This window comes from Chamaea fasciata, unplaced genomic scaffold (assembly GCF_029207755.1).
Source record: "Chamaea fasciata isolate MVZ Bird 193981 ecotype frontalis unplaced genomic scaffold, bChaFas1.0.hap1 SCAF_2, whole genome shotgun sequence".
NCBI lineage: Eukaryota > Metazoa > Chordata > Aves > Passeriformes > Sylviidae > Chamaea > Chamaea fasciata.
Window position 1 is genome coordinate 101,300,384 of NW_027094087.1, and position 23,063 is coordinate 101,323,446.

The window sequence follows — 23,063 nt, forward strand, 5'->3', positions numbered from 1 at the left end:
CCAGCTGATCTGTGATCCCTTCACACTCCTCCTTTCCTCCTTCCTCTTTTCTTTATTTAAGGAAGAAAACAAGAAAGACACATAGCACGTTTTAGGAGAAAAAGCAACTGAAAAAACTCGTTGCTTCATTTCTGCACAGCTTACTGACTTTAGCGGTGAAAAGCCAAAGTTGAGGGAAATTTATATTAAGAGCTCCTGAAGTATCTGCAAATAATTAAACAGTTTACTTGGTATCTCTCCACTCAGTTTTCTACAAAATTTTACAAGCAACAGTTGATTCTAACTGCTTTTTTCTTGGGAAAAAAAAAAGATATTTTATTATCACAATATAATTTTCTAAAATATTCATTCATATCAATTTTTCTCACTTGGACAAAAGACACCTCACACAGAAGAGGAATTAGTAAAGCTCTTCCTCTTTTTTCTTCCAAGAAGTACAGTTTTGTTAATGTATTTAGGACAAAAAAAAAAAAAAAACACAGGATGGGGGTGGTAAATTTTCACTTATTAGGCAAGTATTTCCAAGAGTAACACATTCTAAAGACTTTAGAACTAGTCTTGCTTAACTCTAAATTTGTATTGTTCTTTAGAGTAAGAAAATTGAAACCACTTCATATAGAAATAGAAAACATGTGTGCAAGTTTAATGGCCAAACAGGCAGAAAGAAAAAAACTCAAGCTAAATAGAGCCAGGAGAGAATATGTTTTTCACACAAAAGTAACCCCCTATTCTAATATGGACCTCCAAAGCAGGAATGGACTTCAGGATCCTCAGCACTCTTTTTCCTTCTTCTCTTTTTACCTACCCAGCATCTCCAAGGTGTGCAGAAGAGCCAGGGAACCCTATAGCTGAAATCTGTGCTATGCAGAGTATATATTACCATACAGTTTTAAACAGCCACAGAAAGAAAACCCCAGCTAATTGTAAAATAAATACCTCCTCTCCCATTGTGAAGCCAAGCTGCCTTTCAGCAGCTGGAAGTGTCCAAGAAGAGTCCTGGAGTCCTGCCCCTTCCTTGCATGAGCTCAGCTCAGCGAGGGCAGGAGCCCAGCCCTGACACTGACTCACAGGCCGGGCCATCCCCAGGAAACAAAAGCTCCACTTGTTTATTTTGCAGGAAATCTGGACCTTTTCCTACCTCTGCTCACTCACAGCAAGAAGTTTCCTCTCCTATCCAGCTTAGACTTTCCTGGCTTCTTGAGACCACCAACTAAGAAAAGCAAGGATGTGAGTGATGATGTACAGTACTTCTGTGAACAGCCCAGGCAGTAAATTTTGCAAATAACTGTATTGGAAAATAAGTTTATGAATAATTCTGAATGTGTTAGTCTTTCTGATGGGGGGGAAAAAAAAGGCTGAAATTTCAAGTAACTTATGTCTTTGTTTTGGCTTTTGTTTTTAAAGAAAAATGTTCAAGAAACTGAAATATCAATAATATGATGATATGTTCCATTAAAATCTTATAAATTCTTAATGCTGCCTCCCTACAAACATTCAACTTTACAATGTCTGAATGAAGGCAGGGGAGGGAAAGACACAGGTGATTTGAAAGAAATTAAAGATTTATATTCAAGCAAGCCACGAGATACTATACATTCTCATTTCCGTTAGACTATTAAAAAATAATCCTCAACTAGGAAAAATACAAAAAAGAAAACATTTCAGAAAAATTCCACAGGCTAATAAAGCTAAATAGACAACAAAAAATGAGGACATAGATTTCACTTTAAAGGTTATATTCAGTTTGGTTTACATTCATCAGCCTTTTTATCTACATAATCTTCGAAGCGGTAAATAAATTTCAAGGCAGGTAATCTTTTTGCATAAATACTTCTTCAGTTTTCGAAGTTAATGTGTGCTAAGAACATCAGAAGTTATTTCATTAGAATTTCTTTATAATCTTGTCAAAGTTATAAAACTTAACAACTCAGATGTAATAATCAAAGATCAGTTATAATATCTAACAAAATCCAAATGGAGCAAGAAAGAAAAATATATTTTACTGAGAAACACTAAAACAATTTATGAAACTGTTTACTCCTAAAGTCATGATGACACTAATTTTAATCTTTTCACATCAATGTATATAAATCAATTTTGCTTAGGTAGATTTTATTGCTATTAATAAACATATCATATTGATTCAGGAAGCAGTCCTTTTGAAGCTCATCAGACAGTAATTAAGCCAACTTGCATGTCCGTACTGTTACTTTCTGAAGCATTTTCTCTGTACTGTTGAAACATGAGACAAACTTCCCTAGAAATTCAGTTTATGTCTCTATCAAGTATCTCTGGAACTCAGGAAATCAGCTTTATCTTAAACTATGTAAGGAAAACTTTTTGGAATTTTTAACAATTCTTTTAGAATGCCTGTTGGGGTAAAAGGCCTGGTAATGGTACAGATTCAACTGAAATTCAGAGATTTACAATGACTTGCAAGCTAATGATCAACAGCTGGATCCAGAGCAACTTAAAACACAGAGAGTTTTATTGCCATCCTATTATGAAATAAAATTGCATTAGCTTAAACCTACACATCCTGTTTTTCTGACTGGAGCATCCTAAGATTTCCTAATCAAAACCATGACTGAAATAACAGGAGTTTTCCTTCCCACAGAGCACTCCTCCAGGAGAACTCAGTCTGGCAGAAACCCAGTGCTGTGCCCCAGGAGGACAGATCAGACCTTCCACATTGCTTTTAGGAATGACTTGTAGTACTATCAATATTTCTTACACTACTCTGCTTCTATTTTAATATGTTCTCCAAGCAGCTCGAGTCAGAAACATAAGCTGAAAATACTTTCATGCATATGTTTGGTGTGTTTCTTTCACACTGACAAGCTTTTTCTGAATAAAGTCCAACTGCATATATGCAAAGTCTTGTGGCATGGACAACAACTAACTTGTGAATATTTAGAGTCAAATAGCTGCTTTAATTTAAAAAAAAAAAGCCTAATAAATCATCACAGGCAGCACAAACCAGCATGTGGGTAACATCCTCTGTCAAAAACCAGTAGCGCGGGCTGATGTGTAAACTGAACCATGTCGTCGATACCTGGACAACTCTGTTCAGACAGACTGAACATTTCAGAAACCAAAGTGACAGAACACGAAAGCACAGATGGGATAGCTCAGAAGGGAAGGAAGTGTACAGGAGATCAGGAGTCACTCTTCACTCACATTGCACAGTTCAGTGACTCAGCAGAGAGTCACTGCCAGCTGAAGTTATCAAATTTATAATTCTCTTTAAACTTCATTTTGCATTTCCCATTCTATTCCCTTAGTTTTAGGCCCTGCTTTGAGTCTGCCTCCCCAAAATGGAGCAAGCTGCTTTTCAACTCTCCTGTCAATCTTAATTCCCCTACCCCTTCTTCTTATTCCTTCAGAATAGGGGAGTAAATCTTCTAAAGTGTTCATTTATAATGTCCACACTGCCTCATGAACACCAGCCATTTGCAAACCTGTTTTCACATAATGAAAGAAGCACACAGATCCTGTTTCCACAGTGAACTCAAGGAATGGGAAGTTACACCAGCAAAGGAGCGAGACCCCGCTGCAGGCAGCTCTGCTCTCATGACAGCTGCAGAAGGGGTCAGGGTCCTTCCTCCCCTGCAGCTTTCCTCACAAGATGGCACTAGAATAAATGGTTAGGACAGGGATGCCAGACTGGAGCAGACAGAGACTTCAAAGCAGAACATGAATGTAGCTTGAACAGATGAGTGCTTCCTCTGTTCCTACACGGAATTTGACAAACTGCTGATGCTTGCCACGTCTGCTGCTGCCACTGCCGACGGCTGTCTCTGAAGAAAGGAATGCCAGAAACCTGTGCTTTCAAGTGCAAAGTGCTGCACACACACTTGGTGCTCCCACTGTGTGCTCTCTGCCTCAGCAGATGTTTTTAATAGTGTCTCTAGTCAGTACCAGGTGGTTTTGCTTGCATCCATTTTTAATCTTGGGATTTTGAGCACTGACTCCAACATTTCTATTAGGGGAGCAAGCACTTCCAAAGGTATTGGAGAGGCAAAGAAAGCAGCAGGGAGCGATGAGATGCAGACACACGTGGCACACGTGGCACACACAGCCAGGGCCGGCCACGCACCACGGGTGACACTGGGCAGGGCTGGCAGAGCACAGGCACATCGTCAGCTGGCTTAGAAACACCAGGAGGAGCCTCCACCTTGTGTCTCTCAAAGACTTCTCTTTAAATGACAGCTGAAAATTAAGGGATAAAAATGTTTTCTGCAAGCAAGCAGGCAGGAACTGACCGAACAGGTGTGCAAAGACAGACTCTCACCAGAGTTTCTGGGTTCCCAGCTTGCCAGCTCGAAATAGAAGCTCAGACCTTGCAGGCATTCAGTCTCAGAGTTTACAATTTTTTATCTTATTACAAAGGACAGGTAGACTTAATAATTGACAAGAGCTTCTAGCCCTTCTAGCCCTTGTGTCTACTTCCATTAGTTCTCCATTTCTCCTCCACAAAACATATTGAATAGATAAAAAAATAAAATTTTCTGTATGAATTCAGTGCTTTGCAGTAAGGATCCCTAAACACCAGTTAACTAGACCTTACAAGTTGCTGACTCTAGAGCCCTGACAGCCTCCCCCTTTATATTAAATCATTACAGTGTCTGCAATACTCCCTGGGTTGATAGCTGAGTGTATAATCTACGCTAAGTTTTGGCAAACAGTACTGTGATCTCATCAAAGGATGTTCGTGAAATCTAGCTCTGCTCAAATCCACCACTGCTAGCCAACTATGAAAGACAGTTACAAATACATCTCAAGCAGAAAATGTAAAAAATACTCTCAATAGTCTCTTCTGCAGTAAGGACAGTTTTCAGAAAGATAAAAATAGCTTTTTAAGACCTTTTAGTTTATATTCACCTATCACGGTCTTTAGCATTTGCAAGCTGAAGCCTCAACTCACAAATCAACCTGATACAGTTAACTCAGACTAAGGAATGTATTGGTTGAATTAATTTTCCTGTACTTGTAGAGGTTTATTCTTAGGTACAGGAGAAGAAAAAATGATAGCTTGTCAGAACAACGGAAGCACATACACATCATATCGGAAGGAAGTCCAGCCTAGCAACAGAACCTTTAGATAAGCTACTACAAAGTGAAAAAGGAAAAAAAGAAGTAAGCATAAGGACCTGTTTAAATATGTTGAAGCTGCAGAGCAGAAGAGAGGCATGTGAGACAGGCATTTCTATTTAACCATAAACACTGTGCTGCTTTAAGAGTGTTACCCTAAATTTTCTCAACCTGTCTGCATGCACACTGTATTTCTTCTAAAAAGTCATCTCTTCGTGAGTCTTGACTATGACTGCACATGACTATGACTTCAGCCACATGCAGCATTATAAAACAGTCCACTTACATTTATCAGTAATGGAAATTTGTCAGAGTCAAGCCTCAGGAATCTGATTCTGCTTATACATGGCCAGTGGTTAACTTGTGAGCACCAACAGGCAATGAAATGGACTACAAAGCATAAGGATTTGATTCTTCTATTTTTTTAAAAGAGCAGAGATCTGATAGTGCTGCTAAAACTAAACTCCCACGACTGCATCATTAATTTCCCTAGGATAATCTGCCTCTGTGATTTTTAGAGCAAATAACAGCTAAGCAATGAATTCTGCACACCAATAAAACCAATGGGGTTTCACGCAATTCCACAGTTTTGCCTTTTATTGAGAGTTTATTGATCACCTTAAAAGACAAGGGTGATTATATCCCACATTGTTGCCATTGAGCAAACACTTGAAGCACAATAAACTGCCTGGTGATTTACAGGAGAGCCTAATGGCATCTGCTTCTGCTCAGCTGGCAGCAAACCTTTCTGCCTTCATGTTCCTGCCAATATTTGTGTAAAAGCCTTTTTAACACCCCAGTAATTCTGTGTGAAATATGATCTAAGCTTATGATTCATAAAATTGAAAACATATTAGAACACAAAGTGATAACACCAACAAAATAAGACCCTGCTGATTCTTCTGTAAATGGGACTGACATTTTACATGGGAACTATCATGTTATAAATAATTCCACATGATAAAATCCTCACAGTAGCTTACTGATGCTTTTTAAAAAACAACTGTTGCTAGGAAATATTTTAAATCAAAAAAGTTAAAATTATCATTACAGTAATATTTCATCAATAATTGTATCAAGTAGAAGCAACAGAAGGAGTTTTAGGGTCTCCAAACTTCAGAAAGCATTAAAAAAATTTAAAAAGGGAAGAACAGAAGAAAGCATTTTTTCTCCTTCAAAACTTTACAAGTTATTGAAAAACTAAGGCTACAAGTAGATGAGAAATACACATAACAGGGCAAAGTTCCCTTTAAAAACTACATTGCTTGAGAAAAATATGGACCGATTTGGAACTCTTCATGCATTGGTACACTTTGAACCAGTATGCAGAGCTTCAGCTCTCAGGCTGAATTGGACCTTGCTTGGGGTGGCCAACTTAATGCAGCATTCTCCTACACTCAGCATTAAATGGTAAAGAACATAGCAATGACAAGGGAGGAATTTCTGGCATCTGGGAAATAAGTGTTTAGGGAGGTTAATGGTCTGCAGTCCTAACAGTTGTCGTGTCACTGATTCATGTTTTGGTGCTGGGAGTAGGCAAAGACTGCAGTGCTGAGGCCTCTGAATGGCTCCTCTCAAAGGTTAACCTAATCCTACACAGGAAAAAAGCATCAACAGCTTTTTTGACCAAAAAAAGCCAATTGCTGTAGTGTCTGTTTCTACAGACAAGTGGATAAGCATGAATCAAAAGGTGAGAAGTTGCCACACCACATATCAAGTGACCAGGAGCTTCCTAAAATCACCACTGGGGACAAAGAAAATGCATCATGTAACTATGCCCATAGCAGAACTTGAGGGTGTGGAAGCCTCCTAACACTTCTCGGCACGTCAGTAACTCTGTGCAAATCTGACTGTTCACTTAAAGGGAAGGATTTCACGGATTTTTTTTTTTTCAGTCGTGACTTCATAGGAAACCATGCACTTTTTCATTTTTTCCCTAATGAACATACTTGAGAGCAACCAATTTTTAATTGCTTTTTTTTTTAAATTTTGGCATGCAGCTAACCTCACTGGAATCCATTTTCTGGTCTGAGGCAGAAATTAAAAAAAGCAGAACCTTGTCTACAGAAAGAACAGGAAATAATGACCATAAAGCTTCAATTTTTGGCCAGCGACAGAACTTCAAACTTTAAGATGAAAACCTCTTTAAACCAACACCAAGAGACAACTAAGGAATGACACATACCTTATCCACTGGGAGGAAGTCGTTTTCAACTTCTATTGACCTTGGTCGTAGCTTTATGGGTTTGTCTTTGAAGATATCTCCAAAGCCAACACCTTTGACCTTTTTGGGTTGGATTGTCGTGCCTCCATTGGCTCCTTCTGATTTTGTACTGCAAGAGTCACCACCATCACTCTCAGAGCCTGTAGCATCTTTTAGGCCTGTGAAAAGGAGGGATGAAAGGTGTGAAGCTCACTATTTTCAGATCAGATTGTGACTGGAAAATGATCCCTCCCACCATCCTCTCAAGGAAAATGAAACCACAAAAAAATAGGTAGAGAAGATGCTCTCTGTGCCATGCACTCATTTTTGACTTTGAAAAATGACTTTATTTCATCACATTGATGTACTGGTTAGAAATTACATCAATCCACAAATCCACAAAACATGCATACTCCTGCATCAAAACTTCACAAATGAGGATGGTGATTACTTGAGTACCAAGAAAATCCTTATTCCTCAGGCAAAACTTCTTTGGAAGAGACCTCAATAAAAGAAAGAGTTAAATTCAGCTGTAAAGCCCCTATTGTATAAAGCCACGTAAAGCTAACAAGCAGTCAGATCAGGCACGCTGTACCTTAAATCTGTGTGACTCAAGCCAATTATGCAATTAGTATCTAAAGCTACATTACCTAACTGGGAAATAAAAAGCTGAAAGCTGTTCAAACAAATTTGCAATCAAAGAAGCTGCATAATATGTTCCCCGCTGAAAATTAAACCCCTCTGCAGCATAGACAGGCTCATAAGAAAAGCACCCATGCGCACTCTCCTCCAGGAATATAACAAATCAACACTGACATTCTGATTTGCATTATTTCTTTCAGTGAATAGGAAAATTTACCTGCACTTATCTAAAATATCTGCTGCTCAAATAGCCGAAGCCACAGATGCAATAAGGTGATGTTTCAGCCACTTTACAGAAGGGTGCAGCATCAGGTCAAACAGCCACTGGCAGCAAAAGTGACCCACTGAAGTTTCCTTCCCTGGACCATTTAAATCTACCTCCCTGCATTAGCTGTTTCCAGGAAAACCACAGCAATTGCTGCTACTACAGCACTAAGTCTACCTAACAATAAGAAGCTCAAATCCTCACATTTCCCTAACAAACACTCATGATGTCACAAAGCAAGAATTTCAAATAAGCTTTTCTTCTTAATTACTTTTATATCATGGTCAACAAAGTGATTGCAATAGATTTTCATCATAAAAGGCTGACATGAACCACAGAAACCAGTGCAAGTCCTAAGGCCTCCAGGTACAACTTCATGATCCAGGACACGAGAGGCTCATCTGTGAAATGGGTTTCAATACCAGGGTGCTGCTAGGAAATGAAATCAGGAATTACATGTCAGATCAGGACTTTTAGTCAAAACCAGAAAAGCCATGTTATGTTGCCCTGATATTTTCTGTATCTTTAACATGCAAGGAGTAAAAAAGCAAGTTTTTAAGTAAGAAAGTTTCCAATTAGAAACAAACAGAAAGACTACAGAGTAAGCAAAATACTTTGGCCCTCTAGCCTCCAGAGTGGCTGCCACACCTATTGTTGAACATCAGCAACATTTCCATTTCTTCAGATATTCAATTCAAATAACACTGAACAAGTTATTTGTTCCATAAGCTGTGCAGGATTGCAATTTAAATGAGTATTTAATAATTATATTACAATACTTTTCTTAAATATGCAAAAGCCTTGATTACTTTACATTTATTTTTTCTAATAAGGACCTGGGAGAAAACCTTAAATCTGGTTAATTATCGTATTTATTATGGTGGTTAGAATGGTAGCATGCCTACCATCAGTAAAGTAAACTCTGTGCACTACTTCTCTTCCAGACCTCAGGAAATCAGCAAGCAGGGAATTTAAGCATTGACTGTGATGCTTCTTGGTGCTCTGGAGGGCAGGAGAGGAGTGGTTGTCCATAGCAGAGCCATCGCACAGCGTTTCTAGCAGAGGCACTCAGAGGCGCAAGGGTAAATGAAGCCAGACAAAATCATCTTCGGCAAAGTGTGGCAAAGTCACTGCCCCGTCCTTGCTCCCTCCCCTTGCTCTGACTTCGGCAGTAACTGAAGATGCTTTAAGTTCTACCAACTGGACCTTCTCCAGCTTAGCAAATTATCAGTCACTGGGGCCCTGGCTGAGATGGAAGCTAGAACCAACTTTATTTACCACTTCTAAGTGCAAAGACAATGGTCAGCAATTGACTATACTGAGTACAAAACATCCACAACTCAAAAAACTCAAACAAATTGTAGTGATCATTGTCTTTTGGCTGAACAAAATACCTTGATATGGAAAATTACCCTCTGGCAAAAGTTTCTACTGTCATCCTTGCCAAAACCTCAAACTATTCTGTGATGGAGGGAAGAAGCAGTGAAGACACCTCCCTCCTGAAGTAACTGGTAAGAATCCATGACTGCTCTTAGCCACTCCCTGAAACGAACAGAAAAGCTATCTTTAAAATCGGTTATCAAAAAAGGTTTTCTGCATCCCTAATTGTGGAAGAAGAAGATCCGGACTTTGCGCATCCCTAATTGTGGAAGAAGAAGGTCTGGACTTTGCTCAGTGGATGGAATTAAAATACGAAAGTAATTGTGAGAATTACTCAACAGGTCTCACATGGACTTCAGATCTTTGAAGTTTACATGAAAGAAAAGATCAGAGACCTCAAGGGGATCCAGTAAGAATAAAGCTTTGTTTCTTTCTGGGTCATCACTTGCTTTTCATTATGGCATTTTCAGCTTTTATGACCATTCTTCTGTGATGAGGCATCATACTTTGCATCAGAAGCTTCACCTCAGGTTCACAACAGATTCCCCGAGCATCACCCATCTGTGCTTGATGATAACCCAAGAGTTGTTCGTTCTCTGTACAGACACAGACCTGCTTCAGTATACAGTCCTCAAAATGGAAACAACATAGGACATAGGAAATAATAGCATTGCTTCTTTTTCTTTTTTTCTTTCTTTTTTTTTTCTTTTATGAGGACAGAATGAATTCAAGTGTGGCCTGTCCAAAGTAAATTACATTTCAATGATCAGATACAAAGCTCCTGCAAAGCTAAAAGAAGTTCTTCTAGATCAACTGGGAAAATGACCTAATTTAATTATTTTTGACTAACCCAAACTGAGGAGCTCTTTGTACTTAACTAAATAAATCAGTAAGAATAAAAGCCCTGCTTGTGCCCTTATCACAACATGACTGGGGTCTAGAGACAAAGGGAACAAAAGAGAAGAACTGTATGCAGTGGAAACTGTAGAACAAATCAGATAAAGTGAGCACCTTCAGTAACATTAAGAAAGAATAATGCATTGCTTGAGTATAAAACAGTGCTGCAGAAAATACTCTAATATCCTCTTACTATTAAAGATATGCTAAGGAGACTCTCTTTTACCTTCCTGTCCAGCTACAAGAGATACACTCTTCTGATTCAGACAAATAAGCAACTTGGAAGAAAGGATTCCCAACACTATGCCCACCTTTGCCTGATAAATTCTCTCCTCATTTATTTTTTCATTGGGTTGTTCCCTGACACACATATGTATGCGTTTTATGCGTGTGTGTGTGTATGTGCATGTGTGATACATCCATGTGTTTGTATATATATGTATCAGTATATATCTATCAGCAATTCTCTTGGTGCACCTGCAACCTGGCTCAGGTGATCTTTCCTCTTAAAACCAGAAAAATGTACCTCTTCCAGTCAGACTTTTGTTTTGTTTTTTTCTTTCTTTTTTTTTTTTTTTTTTTTTTGTTTTGTTTTGTTTTGTTTTGTTTTGTTTTGTTTTGTTCAGCTTTTCATGGAATTTTTTGCCACTACTGCAAATAGCTTAGTGGCAGAACACAGCTGGCTGGATAGTTTCTCCGAAAGATAAATGTAGCCGATGGACACAGCTGGGATCTAAGCAGGAACCTGAGTGACACAGACTACCAGATTATGAATTTTAAGCATGGAATTTTCTTCATGAAGAGCTACAGCTCTCAGGGAGATCAGGCTGCTAAATGAACATTAAAAACTGGAGAGAATTTCAGTGGTCACAGCCCCCCTCTCTGCTGACCAGCACACCCACTCAGCTCAGCCTGAAACTGCTGTGGTCTACCACAGCCATGGACTTGAGCACAAGGGCGAGGACAGCAGCTCAGCAAACTGCTGTCCTCAGAAACACTGAGAACATCTTCCTCTCCTTATAAACCCAGCTATTAAGTACTTCAAATAAAGACAGTATAGGATAAAAGCTACAGAAGTCAGGCCTCTCACTATTTTTTACCACTATTTTTTTTTTTTAACAGCAACTTCTCTAGAACCTGTCTGCTCTCCGTCAGCATTTGGAGAGCTGACAAGCTAAGAACATACCATCAATAAGGTGCTCACTAACATGCTTACTATCACATCAGTCTTAATAGCAGAAAAGTTTTTCAGAACTTTAATATATTTTAGGACATATTTCTTAAGTCTTTTGGGAGTGTCACATCAAATTTCTGGCTCTATAAGCAAAACTGCTATTCTTTTACCTAGATTTATTGTTGCTGAATCATCTGTAGCACCACAAGGTAGAGCTCAAATCCAAGCACCGGTAGTATTTTTCTAGTAAGTTCCTTCAAGTCTGAACAAGAGCACCATCACCAGCAAGAAGTTAAAATTCCCAGAGGCCAACTTTTGGCTGGAATAAGATATGGGTCTACAGCTTTTTAAAAACACAGATTTTTGATTCTTTATTGATTCATGCTCCTTACAAATGCAAGCTCATTTGGTATTCATGAAGATTAAATTTTCTCAAAACTGTCTGGAGGAATTTCACACTTCACACATTTTTTCCTCTATGGGTATATAAGAGAGATTAGTTTCCTCAAGGTATTTCAAACACACCACACTCCTGCTATAGCAGTTACAGGTCTTTTGAGTGCAACATTCTGAAATGTACCAAAACAGATTAGCTCAAACAGGGATTAAAAAGAGACCACAACATCAGACTTTATTCAGCAATGGCCTCTCAGAGCTGTGCTGGCATCAAACCAGGATTTTAAATCAGAAAGATAGTTAGGGATGATAAAGGGCTCTGTAACTAAAGCTGTTAAAACAAAAATAAACAGCTGTGGTAAAATTAACTCAATTCAAAGCAGGAAACAAGTTGTTTCTAAATAGCTTTAAATGGCAGGGGAGAAAAGGAAATACATTCTACGTTTACAGAGCTTTCTATTTTGAGCTATTATTTGGGAATTTAATTTTTGTTCTTTATTCTGGATTGTTCTCTCTGCTGACAATTTATGGCCCTGAGAAAAAGATGGACCACACTGACACAGTAAAGGCCAGTGGTGTTCTGGCCCTCTAAGCACTACTCAGCTCTTTTAAGCAATGGAAAGGTCAGCTGTTCAGAGGCACACACCTGAGACGATGCAAAGGATCTCCTGATTTGGTATAGCAGCCAGAGAGAAACACTGTCAGCTGTGTTTAGTAGGATGAAAATTTGTAAATGAAGCTTATGGAGTTTTTTTACTCTTACGGAAGGGATGGAAAGCAAGGGGAAATATGTCCTTTTCTTCTGTTTAGAGAATGACAGCATGGAACGCCCAAGTGACCGATCTGAATCACAAAGGTGGTGAAGTTATACATGGTAATTGGAGTAGATGAGACAGGAACTGTCCTTCTTCCTTTTCCTCACATACTGGTGAACACAGAACAAATACCCACATCCTATAAGGTGTTAGTCTTGAGCTTGCTTTCTGTCAAAACCCTGTATTTTGTTGAAGCCATCCACAACAACATTCCAGTGTCATAAAAAAATCAAGAACAGAAAATGAAATTTGATTTTAATACTACTGTAGAAGACAGACATGTTGATTCTTCTTAGTTTAAAGATTAATAAATTCATGCATTCAAAACACAAATTTATGCTTCTTTACCAAGAATGATTACACACGTACAAATAGCTGAGGCAGACTATCTCAGTATTAGTAATTGTTTGTTATTCTCAGTCATTCCTTGAAAAAATGCAACTGTGTCAGCTAAACATTTTGTCATTTGCTTTCAACATGTTCATTTTTCTTTGCACAACAGTTCTTGCCACACAAGAAATGCCCCAAGATTTCTATGCTTGCACAAGTGGTCATGCAAGGGGAAGGGGAGAGGTGCCCAGCCCCACACAGCAGCATGCATTGAGGGCAGTGGAGCACAAGCATCTTCTGCAGCACGAGCACAGAGCCAAGTACATAAGAACTTGGTGGCTTCCCCACCTCCCCAGCCACTTCCCCGAGTACTGTAAGAGCAAACAGGAACAATTATTTGTTCAGGAGCTGTACAACTGTAGACAACCACTGTCTTCCTCATTTGGGTACAGGCACAGGTTATTACACGTGGAAGGAGATGTAAGCAGCCACAGCCAAGAAGGTTCTTTACCTGCCACTCACCAAGGTCTTTTGTGAAACTCGCGGAAAACCATTTGGTAGTGGGAATCCCACTCAACAGAAGGATTTAACATTTCACCCCAGTGAACATAATTTTGCCACACACAGCCCTCAGTCCCATGCCATTGGTACATTTATTCTCCAGCAAACAGGATGCTTACTTTTAATCATGAATATTTCCCTCCCCCAATTTTATAATTTTTCTTTCAGAGATGTTATTTTTCATTACAGCATCTGTAGCAGCTGTGTATTTGATACAAGCTCTTTTTTGCAAGCAAGTTGTAACAAGGTGAGGTGAAATACAAAGCTGTAACCGTCTTCTCTTCAGAACCATTAAAATCCACATTTGGGTTTCTCATTTAACTTTGCTCACATTCTGGCACTCCTAAATGGGGTTTACAACATCATAAATATATCAGCCATATTGATTTCTCAGAACTCTGACCAGCCATAATTCCTCAAAAATTAAGGGAAAGAGGACAAAAAAAAAAGGGTAAAAAAAAAAAAGCGGTGGAGAAATAGAAAACACAAAACACAGTTGAGGTTACTCACGAATGTTTCTGTTTCAACGATCCTGATCTTCTTCCATTATATCTAATAGCTATTACTGACAGCATTGTGGATCCACATATAAGGAAAGAGAGGCAAATATTTGTCAAATCAAGCATTTTATCTGCACTGTTCCTCAGTTATTGCATCTTTGAAGAGAAAGAAAGCGAAGCAAGAAAGAGAAACTAAATCAGTAAAAATAAAAAAAAAAATTAGAAATCCAAGAAGCATCATTCTTGGAGGTGCAAGAAAGTTGCAGGATGAGAGAAAAGAGGGCTGTGATCAACAAAATGACAAGTTTTTTGTTGCTGTGTGTCTCTCTTCATCCAGCATATGCAGTAGCAAAGATTTTCTGAGAGCAGGTTGATGAGCAGAATGCCAAAGGAGCTGGAATTGTTGCTGAGCAGAGCCTGGCATACCTCATGACCAAGAAAGCCATGTCAGCATACAAAGGCAAGGCTGGGTGTTTCTGCAGGAGACAATCTTGCATATTTCAGTGGAAGGCCTCCAGAAGCAGAGACTAATTCAACAGCTTATACACGCCTTGGTTAAGTAAGAAAATCTCTTTTAAACACAGCAGTTGGAAAATGGCTTTCAAAATAAAAGTATTTAGCACTGAGCACGTGTTTGTGAAGTAAAAGCTCTAAGCTTGATTACAAAGTTGAGCAACACTTCATGCAATGTGATACAGGTGAATCCAAGCATTGCCTAGGCATAACTAATCTAAAGTTATGAATTGACACCAGCTTAACTTACAGAGAAATCAGCAAGCTGAAATTAGAGCAGCTATGAGTTGTTTTACCCAAACATCCCCTAAATGAAAACGATGTTGTGGAATGTCTCCAAACGGTTTTCACTGGAGACATAAGCTCATGGATATTTGCCTAAAAATATGGACCATAGAGGATATACGAAATGGAAGGAGTTGGCTGCACCATCAGTCGGCTTGTTCAGGAAGAGCATGATGAGTAAGTTTGCAGGAGGTGAGCTGTAAATAGATGGAGCAGGGATAGTAAGATAATTTTTGTGTGTTTAGGCAAGAGCATCTCTGACAGTAACAACAGTGCAAACCCTTGTTTTGTTTAAGACTTCCCTGGATGACCTGATCTGGCGTATTACCCATTCCTCAGTCCCAGTTCCCACCCAAAAAGCAACAAACGAGCTCTAAGTGTAGCTGGATATCTGGCCTTCGGAGATGCAGCTTTATGGAGAAAGTAACACACCTCTGCAGGATGAAAAAACATGCAAGTCTCAAGCAAATGCCAAGGGAGGTAGAATTAAACCTCCAGGTAAACCAGCTCCATGTAGAATAAACAGATATGTTTTATCAGCATTAAAAACAAAGTTTTGATGATGTTAGCCCAGAGCAATGTAAGATAATCTGCCGTGGGTTAAGCTGTCTTCTTGCAGCTGGTTATCAAGCTTTCTTTGAGACAGTCACCCAATCCTGTGCTCTGAAATCAGCTTGATGCAATTTATTTTCTGTGACATGGGACAACCATAGGCCAGTATGATTAATAAGAACTAAATGCAGAGCTCCAGCACAACTGGAAAGGTGACTGAACTCTCCCTGGCTTCAGTTATGCTTACTTTAGATGACCTGAGAAGAGGGAAAGGATGATTTGGCCCTTAATGAAAAACAGGCTGGGCATGGAGAGCAGGCTTTTGGAACACTTTGAAAGGTAATGTTAGGGCAGCACCACCCAGTAAGATTGTGAAATTAAAGGCTCCAAAGGCAGACTTTGCATCTGATTTGAAGCTTCATCTTAAAGTCCGAAGTCAAGCATACTGGAAATTAACTTCACAAATCATTATGCTCATCGGATGGGTGGATCCCAGACCTCTGCAAGAAGCATGAAATTTGAGTGATTGGTAAGCAGTCATGGAGATACAAGGTGAGAAACAGCACAAAAATTTGAAGACCACCAGCCACATGGTCTGCAAGGGCTTGGCTGGAGCTTGCAAAGGCCTGCAAAATGAATTCTGATAGAGAGGGAGACAATTTTCCACAAGGAAATACTCAGACCTGCACACATTCACGAAGACTTTTGTTCAAAAAAAGGATCATATTTGTTAAGAAAAAAAAAAAAAGGTGTAAGGGGAAATATCAGAACAGAATAATGCCACTTCAACTGCTTCATCCTGCCACCATGCATAAGACAGAAGTCCTTGGATGTAGAAGACCAAATACTCCCACCCAAAAAGGAGGAAGAAGGGCAGCACAGCATGGATCCTCTCAAGAGAAAGCTCTCTGGGGTAAAAGCAGATGCCAAAGCTAGCACAACATCCTCTTCACCGGAAGATAGAATTGAACACTTTGCACTTAGTCACACCAAATGTGAATCTTTTAGCTAGATTCCTCCAAGAGGAAAACAGGTGGAAGGACAGATTTCTGTCTTCCTTGCTTCCTCTGTCTTGCATCTGATGTAACCATTCTCTCTTTTTCTGTATTACCAGGGCAGTAAAAGAACATGAAAAGCAGGATGTGCCCTTCTTTTAAAAAGCAGAAGCCAAAAACCTGAACATGAAATGAAAATAGCTTTATATCTTTTACTCTCCTTGGCAGAAAAAAAGTATCAGCCAGAATGCTGTGAGTAATAACTGTCAAATACAGAATGCCAAATGAAGAGCATGCAGTAAAAATAAATGTTAAAAAATCACTAAAAAAAGAAAAATTCAAACAAACCAAAACCCAAAATATCCTTTAAGAAAAGCAAAGCATACTTTATGAGTTCAACAATCACAATGGGAACTTTTAGAGCAGATGGACTTTTAATTCAAAGATTAGTGGTGATTATCAAGAGTCTTCTTGTTTCAGGGGGCAAAAGTGATGGGACTAAACGGTCTTAGATTCAATCCATAACTGAGACCAAAACATCCAATGTAATTCACAATTTATGGTGGGCTGATACACATGCACTGTATGGACACAGAACACACACATGCACAGGAGGAAGAGGTGCATTCTCATTGCATTAAGGCTGGGCAGTTCATCAGCAGCAAACTGACTTCAGCTTACAGATATATGCACAGAGAGTAGCCATAAGTGGGTAGCAGTGGCACTATTTGCAAGTGTAGATAAATCAAACAAGTTCAGAGGACTGAAGCTGCTGCTTGATGATTCTGAAACACACTCACTGTTATAACGTCTGTAGCTGTCAATCTTTGCAGGTACCACTCTGTACAGAATTGTCCCTTCAAAGGCAGATTTTCCTGACAGCAGGCAAGAGAAGGAAAGACAAAAAAAAGAGAAGGGGCAGGGTGGGGGTAAAGAGATCGAATGATGGTAAAAAGAAGGGAAAGGAAGAGGTTTTAATCTGTATTTTCAGTCATTGACATTTAAAAGCCTCATTAGCAAAATGACGAGAACATTAACAAACATATCTGATTGTACATGAATTTAAAATATTCTTTTTGCATATATGTCAGATAACAGAATCTCATGATTTTGCTAAAGCTGTTATTTACAATGTCCAACAGAATGCATTCTTAGGTTTCATCTGTTGTCCATCAAGTTGTGAGACTTGCAAATAAAATTATTTGTCTGTTTTATGCAGGCTTGCACCGGGCAATACTGAAAAAATATTATTACTGCAATGATGTTCTCACAGTGGCTCAACATTCCTGATGCAGATGTAGCGTACTTGAACAAGCACAGCTGACATCCAAACAGGGCAATGAAATACTCATATCTCTTTAATGTACCAGGATCCCGTGAGCATCAGAAATACTGCATCTTTCCAAGATGAGTTACTGGAAATATTTTGGACATGGGAATTGGTCTTAAATGGTGCTTAGTAGAAAGGATAGGACACTAAAACCTGAATAAATCAGTTTTTCAGCCAAAAGCTTAATCAGGTGTGACTCGGCATTGACATTAACAAAAGCAAAATTCCAAAATTAAGCAGGAAAACAGCAAAACAACAAAAACTAAATCCCACTTCTCATCTTAGATATTTAAGATAACTTTTTTATTACATAATCCATTTTTTTTTTTATTGCTAGTGAGATGGCTCATGCTCCGATATTTAAGACATGAAATTCAAGCGAAGATGAAGGCATGAGCAGCTGAAGTGTTTTGTGTTTAAAACTGTCAGGTTTAAAAACCCAGGCAAGCCCAAGAACATACCAATGCCAGCTTGTTCCCAATCTCCCCTAGGTGTACCATCACAAAAATTGATGTCTTTGGTAAACTGTATAGCAAAACAGCCAGTACATGTGAATTGTCCCAAAAAAGAATCAAACTCAGTTTGGTATCAAAAATGTGTGGCATTTTTTTCTCCTGTATATCATTCTGTTGGACTTTCAGACAATAAAAAGCTATACTTATTTATATATTATAAAAAGCTGATTCTTTATTTTGTTCTTGCGGTTTAATTAAGAACAAAATGTTTTCATTGCCTTAGTTTTATGTAATGAGGAAGTAAAAATGCTAAAAATCCATCTTTACACTTTCATTTTACAAGATACCATTAAAAGAGTGCTATTAGAACAGTCAAACATCAACCCACTGCTAAGAGAAAAGTACATTAAGCTTCATGACACTGTGGAGAGCCAGAGAGACAGTAATGGAAATCTGAAGTTTTAAGAACTCAAAACAGAGGAGGTTGCCTGACTGAAGCATCAGCTGATGAGTCTATCATCAGTTCTAACTCCAGCAGCCAGGACTTTTCAGAGGCCATCACTAACAGGTTCTAAAAATAGGTGATAGATACCATGAGGCTCAGCTGTACCTTAGAGAACACACATCAGAGACAGCAAGATACAAAAGGCCACCTTTCAATGCTGTCATGACACAGACTAAATGCTTTTTGAAGTAACCTCCTCAATGTTAAATTGTGATTATCTCAAATAGAATTTTTTTGACTACATCAACTCTTTGCTTCTCAACAGGCTGTATTGACAAGAAGTGTTATCGAAAATAGTCTTAAAATTAATACTGTATCTCTGAGAATTATGGAAAATAATCATATAATCCATGTATCTAATATAGTAATAAATTAATAATGCATACTACCTGTTCATGCTGCAACACTTGGCCCAAGAAAAGCAATACGTTCATTTAAGAGCATGCTTTGAAAAACAAGGAACTGCTGTTTACTCTGAGAGTACCTGATCCTGTCTGTACTTACATTCCAAAATGCTGCCTTTGAAGACAAGAAATTTGGCAATCACCTTACAGCTGGGACAAATATTTTAAAATGAAACAAACAACCCCCCAAATATTTTGATTTTACAACAGTCTTGCTTTCCAGCCTGCTGAGCGCTCACCGAGGCACAGGTTCCCAACCCTTTCCAAATAAGGGGCAAGCTAAGTCCCACAGTGAGGATTCAGAAATATTTGGCACTTCCAAAACTAGCCCCAGGCATCTTCAAAAAAGGAAATTTTTGCTCTGAACAAGCTTCTGAGGTTAGTCTATGGCAGAGCATGAAAAGAAACCGAGACGATTCCTTCTGGCTGTTTACACTGATCTGCCATAAAATTTACATGAACACAACAAAACCAATAAAATCAGACAACATTTTTCTCTCCATTGGGGTTGATGACAGAAGGACAGCTAAATATGGGGTTCTATTAACTTTATTCCTAAAAAGCCAAGTTATGTAATTTTTCTCTTCCTTATTTCTTTCACTTCCAGTTCATGGAAATTACATTAGCCCTTCAAAATTCTCTTTATAGATGGTCAGTAAAATGTAATTTAAAAATCAGGTTTAAATAAATTTAACCAAGACATTAAATTTAATTATTAACTTAAAAATACTTGTGTGTTTGCACAGTGCCCGCTCTCCACATATCCTGTGCTATTTTCCCAGATCTCACAGTAAATCTGCAAGTATTACCTTATCCATTTGACAAAGTGGGCTGAACAGTTCAAGGCTCAAGGTCAAGATTGTAGAGCCAATCCCCAACCCTTTCTAGGGTCCTCTAAATGCTGAGCAGAACCTCAGTGGCTGCCCAAGGTGTGAGTTCAAAGCCTGGGTACAACCCCTCAGCCAAGTGCCAAACTCATAATCTAGAATTCATATTCAAGGTTTCCACCTTGCAAAGACCTGTGATCCAGATGTATTCAAAGTTTCCAGAGAAACCAAAACGAGTTACTGCAGATTTAAGGTGCTTGTCATCCATGGAGGAAGGAGCTGATCTAGAGGCATGAATACACACCTTCTTGAGATGTAACCTAGAACATTTCAACAGTACTATTACTAACCTGATGGAAAAATCTTCCAGGGCTTACTTGTTCATTTCTTATTTTCTGTATTTTCAGACTAAACATGGAATTCCTAATCAGTTTATCCTTAATTCCTAATAGATTATCATTCCTAATCAGTTGTGTAAACTTGTTGAAATTTTTGCAATCTCCTTATGGATATTTTCAAATCCAGATATTCAGTGTGCCTGAACAGAACCTCATGAAGCACTATGAGTTAGAGAGCTACAGCTGTATGAAGAACATAAACCATATATAGAAAAAAGTTGAATTGATGTATATTTCCCATAATTCTCCTAAGGGAATGCAATTCTTGAATTGATAGTTTTACTTGACGAAAAAATAAGTAAAAAACCATTAAAGTCCCTATAACAATCTCAGCATTACTTCAGTCACTGTCTCTCTCTCAGGATGTATACAGTGCTCTTTTGTTTTACAGGTGTATCTAACACCTCCTCACCTTAGATAGCCACAAAGCACCCTCAAAGAATTAAATTAAATATAAGAAAGTAGGAAACCCATCTCCCACTTACAGTTGCCTTCAATTTATTCAAAGAATCAAACGCAATATTTGTGTTACTGCTGTCTTCTCTATACAGGTATCACAGGTTTGGGCTCCACTGACACTCAGAACCAGCACACACACCCAAGTCCGAAAAAGGTAGGGGCCATGACGCTCATCAAGAGTTAATGCTTTGTGGCTGCTTTTGCACAATCCAATGTATGTTTTTGTTAAAAGACATTTTTAGGATGCTTATTATGAAGTATATATTACCAAATTACCTGGGGAAAGTATATTCATTCATTCACATAATAAAAATTGGGATATTTCATCCTGAACAGTATCACCTACCTTGTTCACTTAAACAGCACCAAACACTACAGATGCCAGAGCTAAAACTACTCTACACAATTGGTTCTTCGAAGACTCACTGTGTTTTTAATCAACATAATTCATGATACCATATACAGGTTATAGAAAGCAGTTTGCAATCTCACTAAAACGTGAACCTTCCCTTAATGCCCTTTCTCCCTCTCCATCACATTAAAATTATAGTTTAAAATACGTTCATTCCAGTCTGAAGGAATCTTACATTTAAATATCTTCAACAGCACTGACCACGAGACTAGGTCACCAGTACACATTCACACTTGAAAATGTACTCCACTACAAAAAAAATAAAAGATTTTCATCATTGCAAAAGTTAGAGTTTTCAGTATCTTATTTCTGTGGTATGGAATAAAGGTGACAAATTTACCTTAAGTGGAAAAATGAGGAAAAAGAAGAAAGAATTATAATTTTCTACCTCTTATTGACAGAGTACACTTTAAAGGTTTTTGTAATTTCAGCTGAAATCAGCTTACAGAGATCTTGGTGGTCCTTTGACTTCTGCTTATCCAGAAATCTCAGGAGAACACTGCATAGCAATGAACATCTGTAGTGCTAAATATAGAAATACCTTGGCAAGTATTGTGGAATTAGCTTGAAATATGCAAATAGAATTGACTCCTCTTTTTTTCTCTAAAGATTCAGATTTGATCACTGAATTAGGAAAAACAGAAGTAATATCTGCTTGAAGAACACAGTAAACATGAAGACCAACAGCTTTCCACTTCATGTAACAGCACACTTTTGGTTCAGGTTGGTCTCTACAAGAAGTTGTAAATAGGACAACCCACTCCCATGCTTATACTATTGCAAACTTAGTTACCAAACATGCTTTTCACCTGCAGCAGTACTGGCCCACTGTAAATGAGAGAACAAAGTCCATGTCCCAGTTCTGGCCTTTTTCCCTTTGGCTGCTGGGGCAGTGGGTGTCGGAGGTGATAGAAACATGCTCAGCACCTGGAGGGAAAAAGTGCTGCATGTCCCACACCAGTAATTATGAATCCTTAAATCTATTGGCGTTATTATAGAAAGCATGGCACTTTAATCCCTCCACTTTAAATAAGCCACTTTGTGGATGTTTGGTTACTTTCCACGTCTAAAAATCCCTTGTAATTAATTTTGAAATACAAATGCAGTAATCATCGTTGCCTTCTCTCTTCTTAGTCTGTTAAGGCTCAGGAAGTCTTACACAGCTCAGAGAGCACTGACAATGTTGCAACTCAGGTAGCTCTGCAGGTATAGGCAAATCATCATCATCATTATCTGACCCTTTCAGCATAAATTAAGAACATGGCATTCAAAAACACTTCCAAGCAAGAGATAAGAATGTACCATCCTATCAATGTGTTCTGAGCTAAAGACACAGACATACGTACAGAACATCAATAATAAGTTTTTCCTTACTTGACTTTACTTGCTCCTCCTGTGCTATTCCAACATCATCAGAATCAGAGAGTTCCTTTATGAAGTTGGAAGGAAACATGCCAGTCTTTCCATTAAGTATACCTTCCCACCAGCCCTCTTCCACCTGCACCGAGACAAAAAAAAGGGTTTTTTTATATAAGCAACACTTTACTGAGCACCATTATATACATTCAATAAATGACAGTAATGGCTCTGAATAGTTTATATTAATTAATTACCGGTGTAAGGAGCACATGGCATAGGTTCCTAGCCAGAACACCTCTCTTTTTTTCTTCA

At 38.5% G+C, this 23,063-nt stretch overlaps 1 protein-coding gene across 8 annotated transcripts in view; it reads right to left on the minus strand.

The window, feature by feature from the left end:
- SH3KBP1 (SH3 domain containing kinase binding protein 1) overlaps positions 1 to 23,063 on the minus strand; it is a 211,858-nt gene that overhangs the window by 74,487 nt on the left and 114,308 nt on the right. For 6 of the 8 annotated variants that reach the window (XM_066176909.1, XM_066176912.1, XM_066176913.1 and 3 more), the window contains 3 exons: positions 22,767 to 22,890; positions 17,403 to 17,477; positions 7,280 to 7,476 (listed from right to left, as the gene is read on the minus strand). In XM_066176909.1, coding sequence (XP_066033006.1) covers positions 7,280 to 7,476; positions 17,403 to 17,477; positions 22,767 to 22,890 — 396 coding nt within the window. The remainder of the gene's footprint in view (positions 1 to 7,279; positions 7,477 to 17,402; positions 17,478 to 22,766; positions 22,891 to 23,063) is intronic. The other 2 variants (XM_066176911.1, XM_066176910.1) reach the window with 1 other exon arrangement.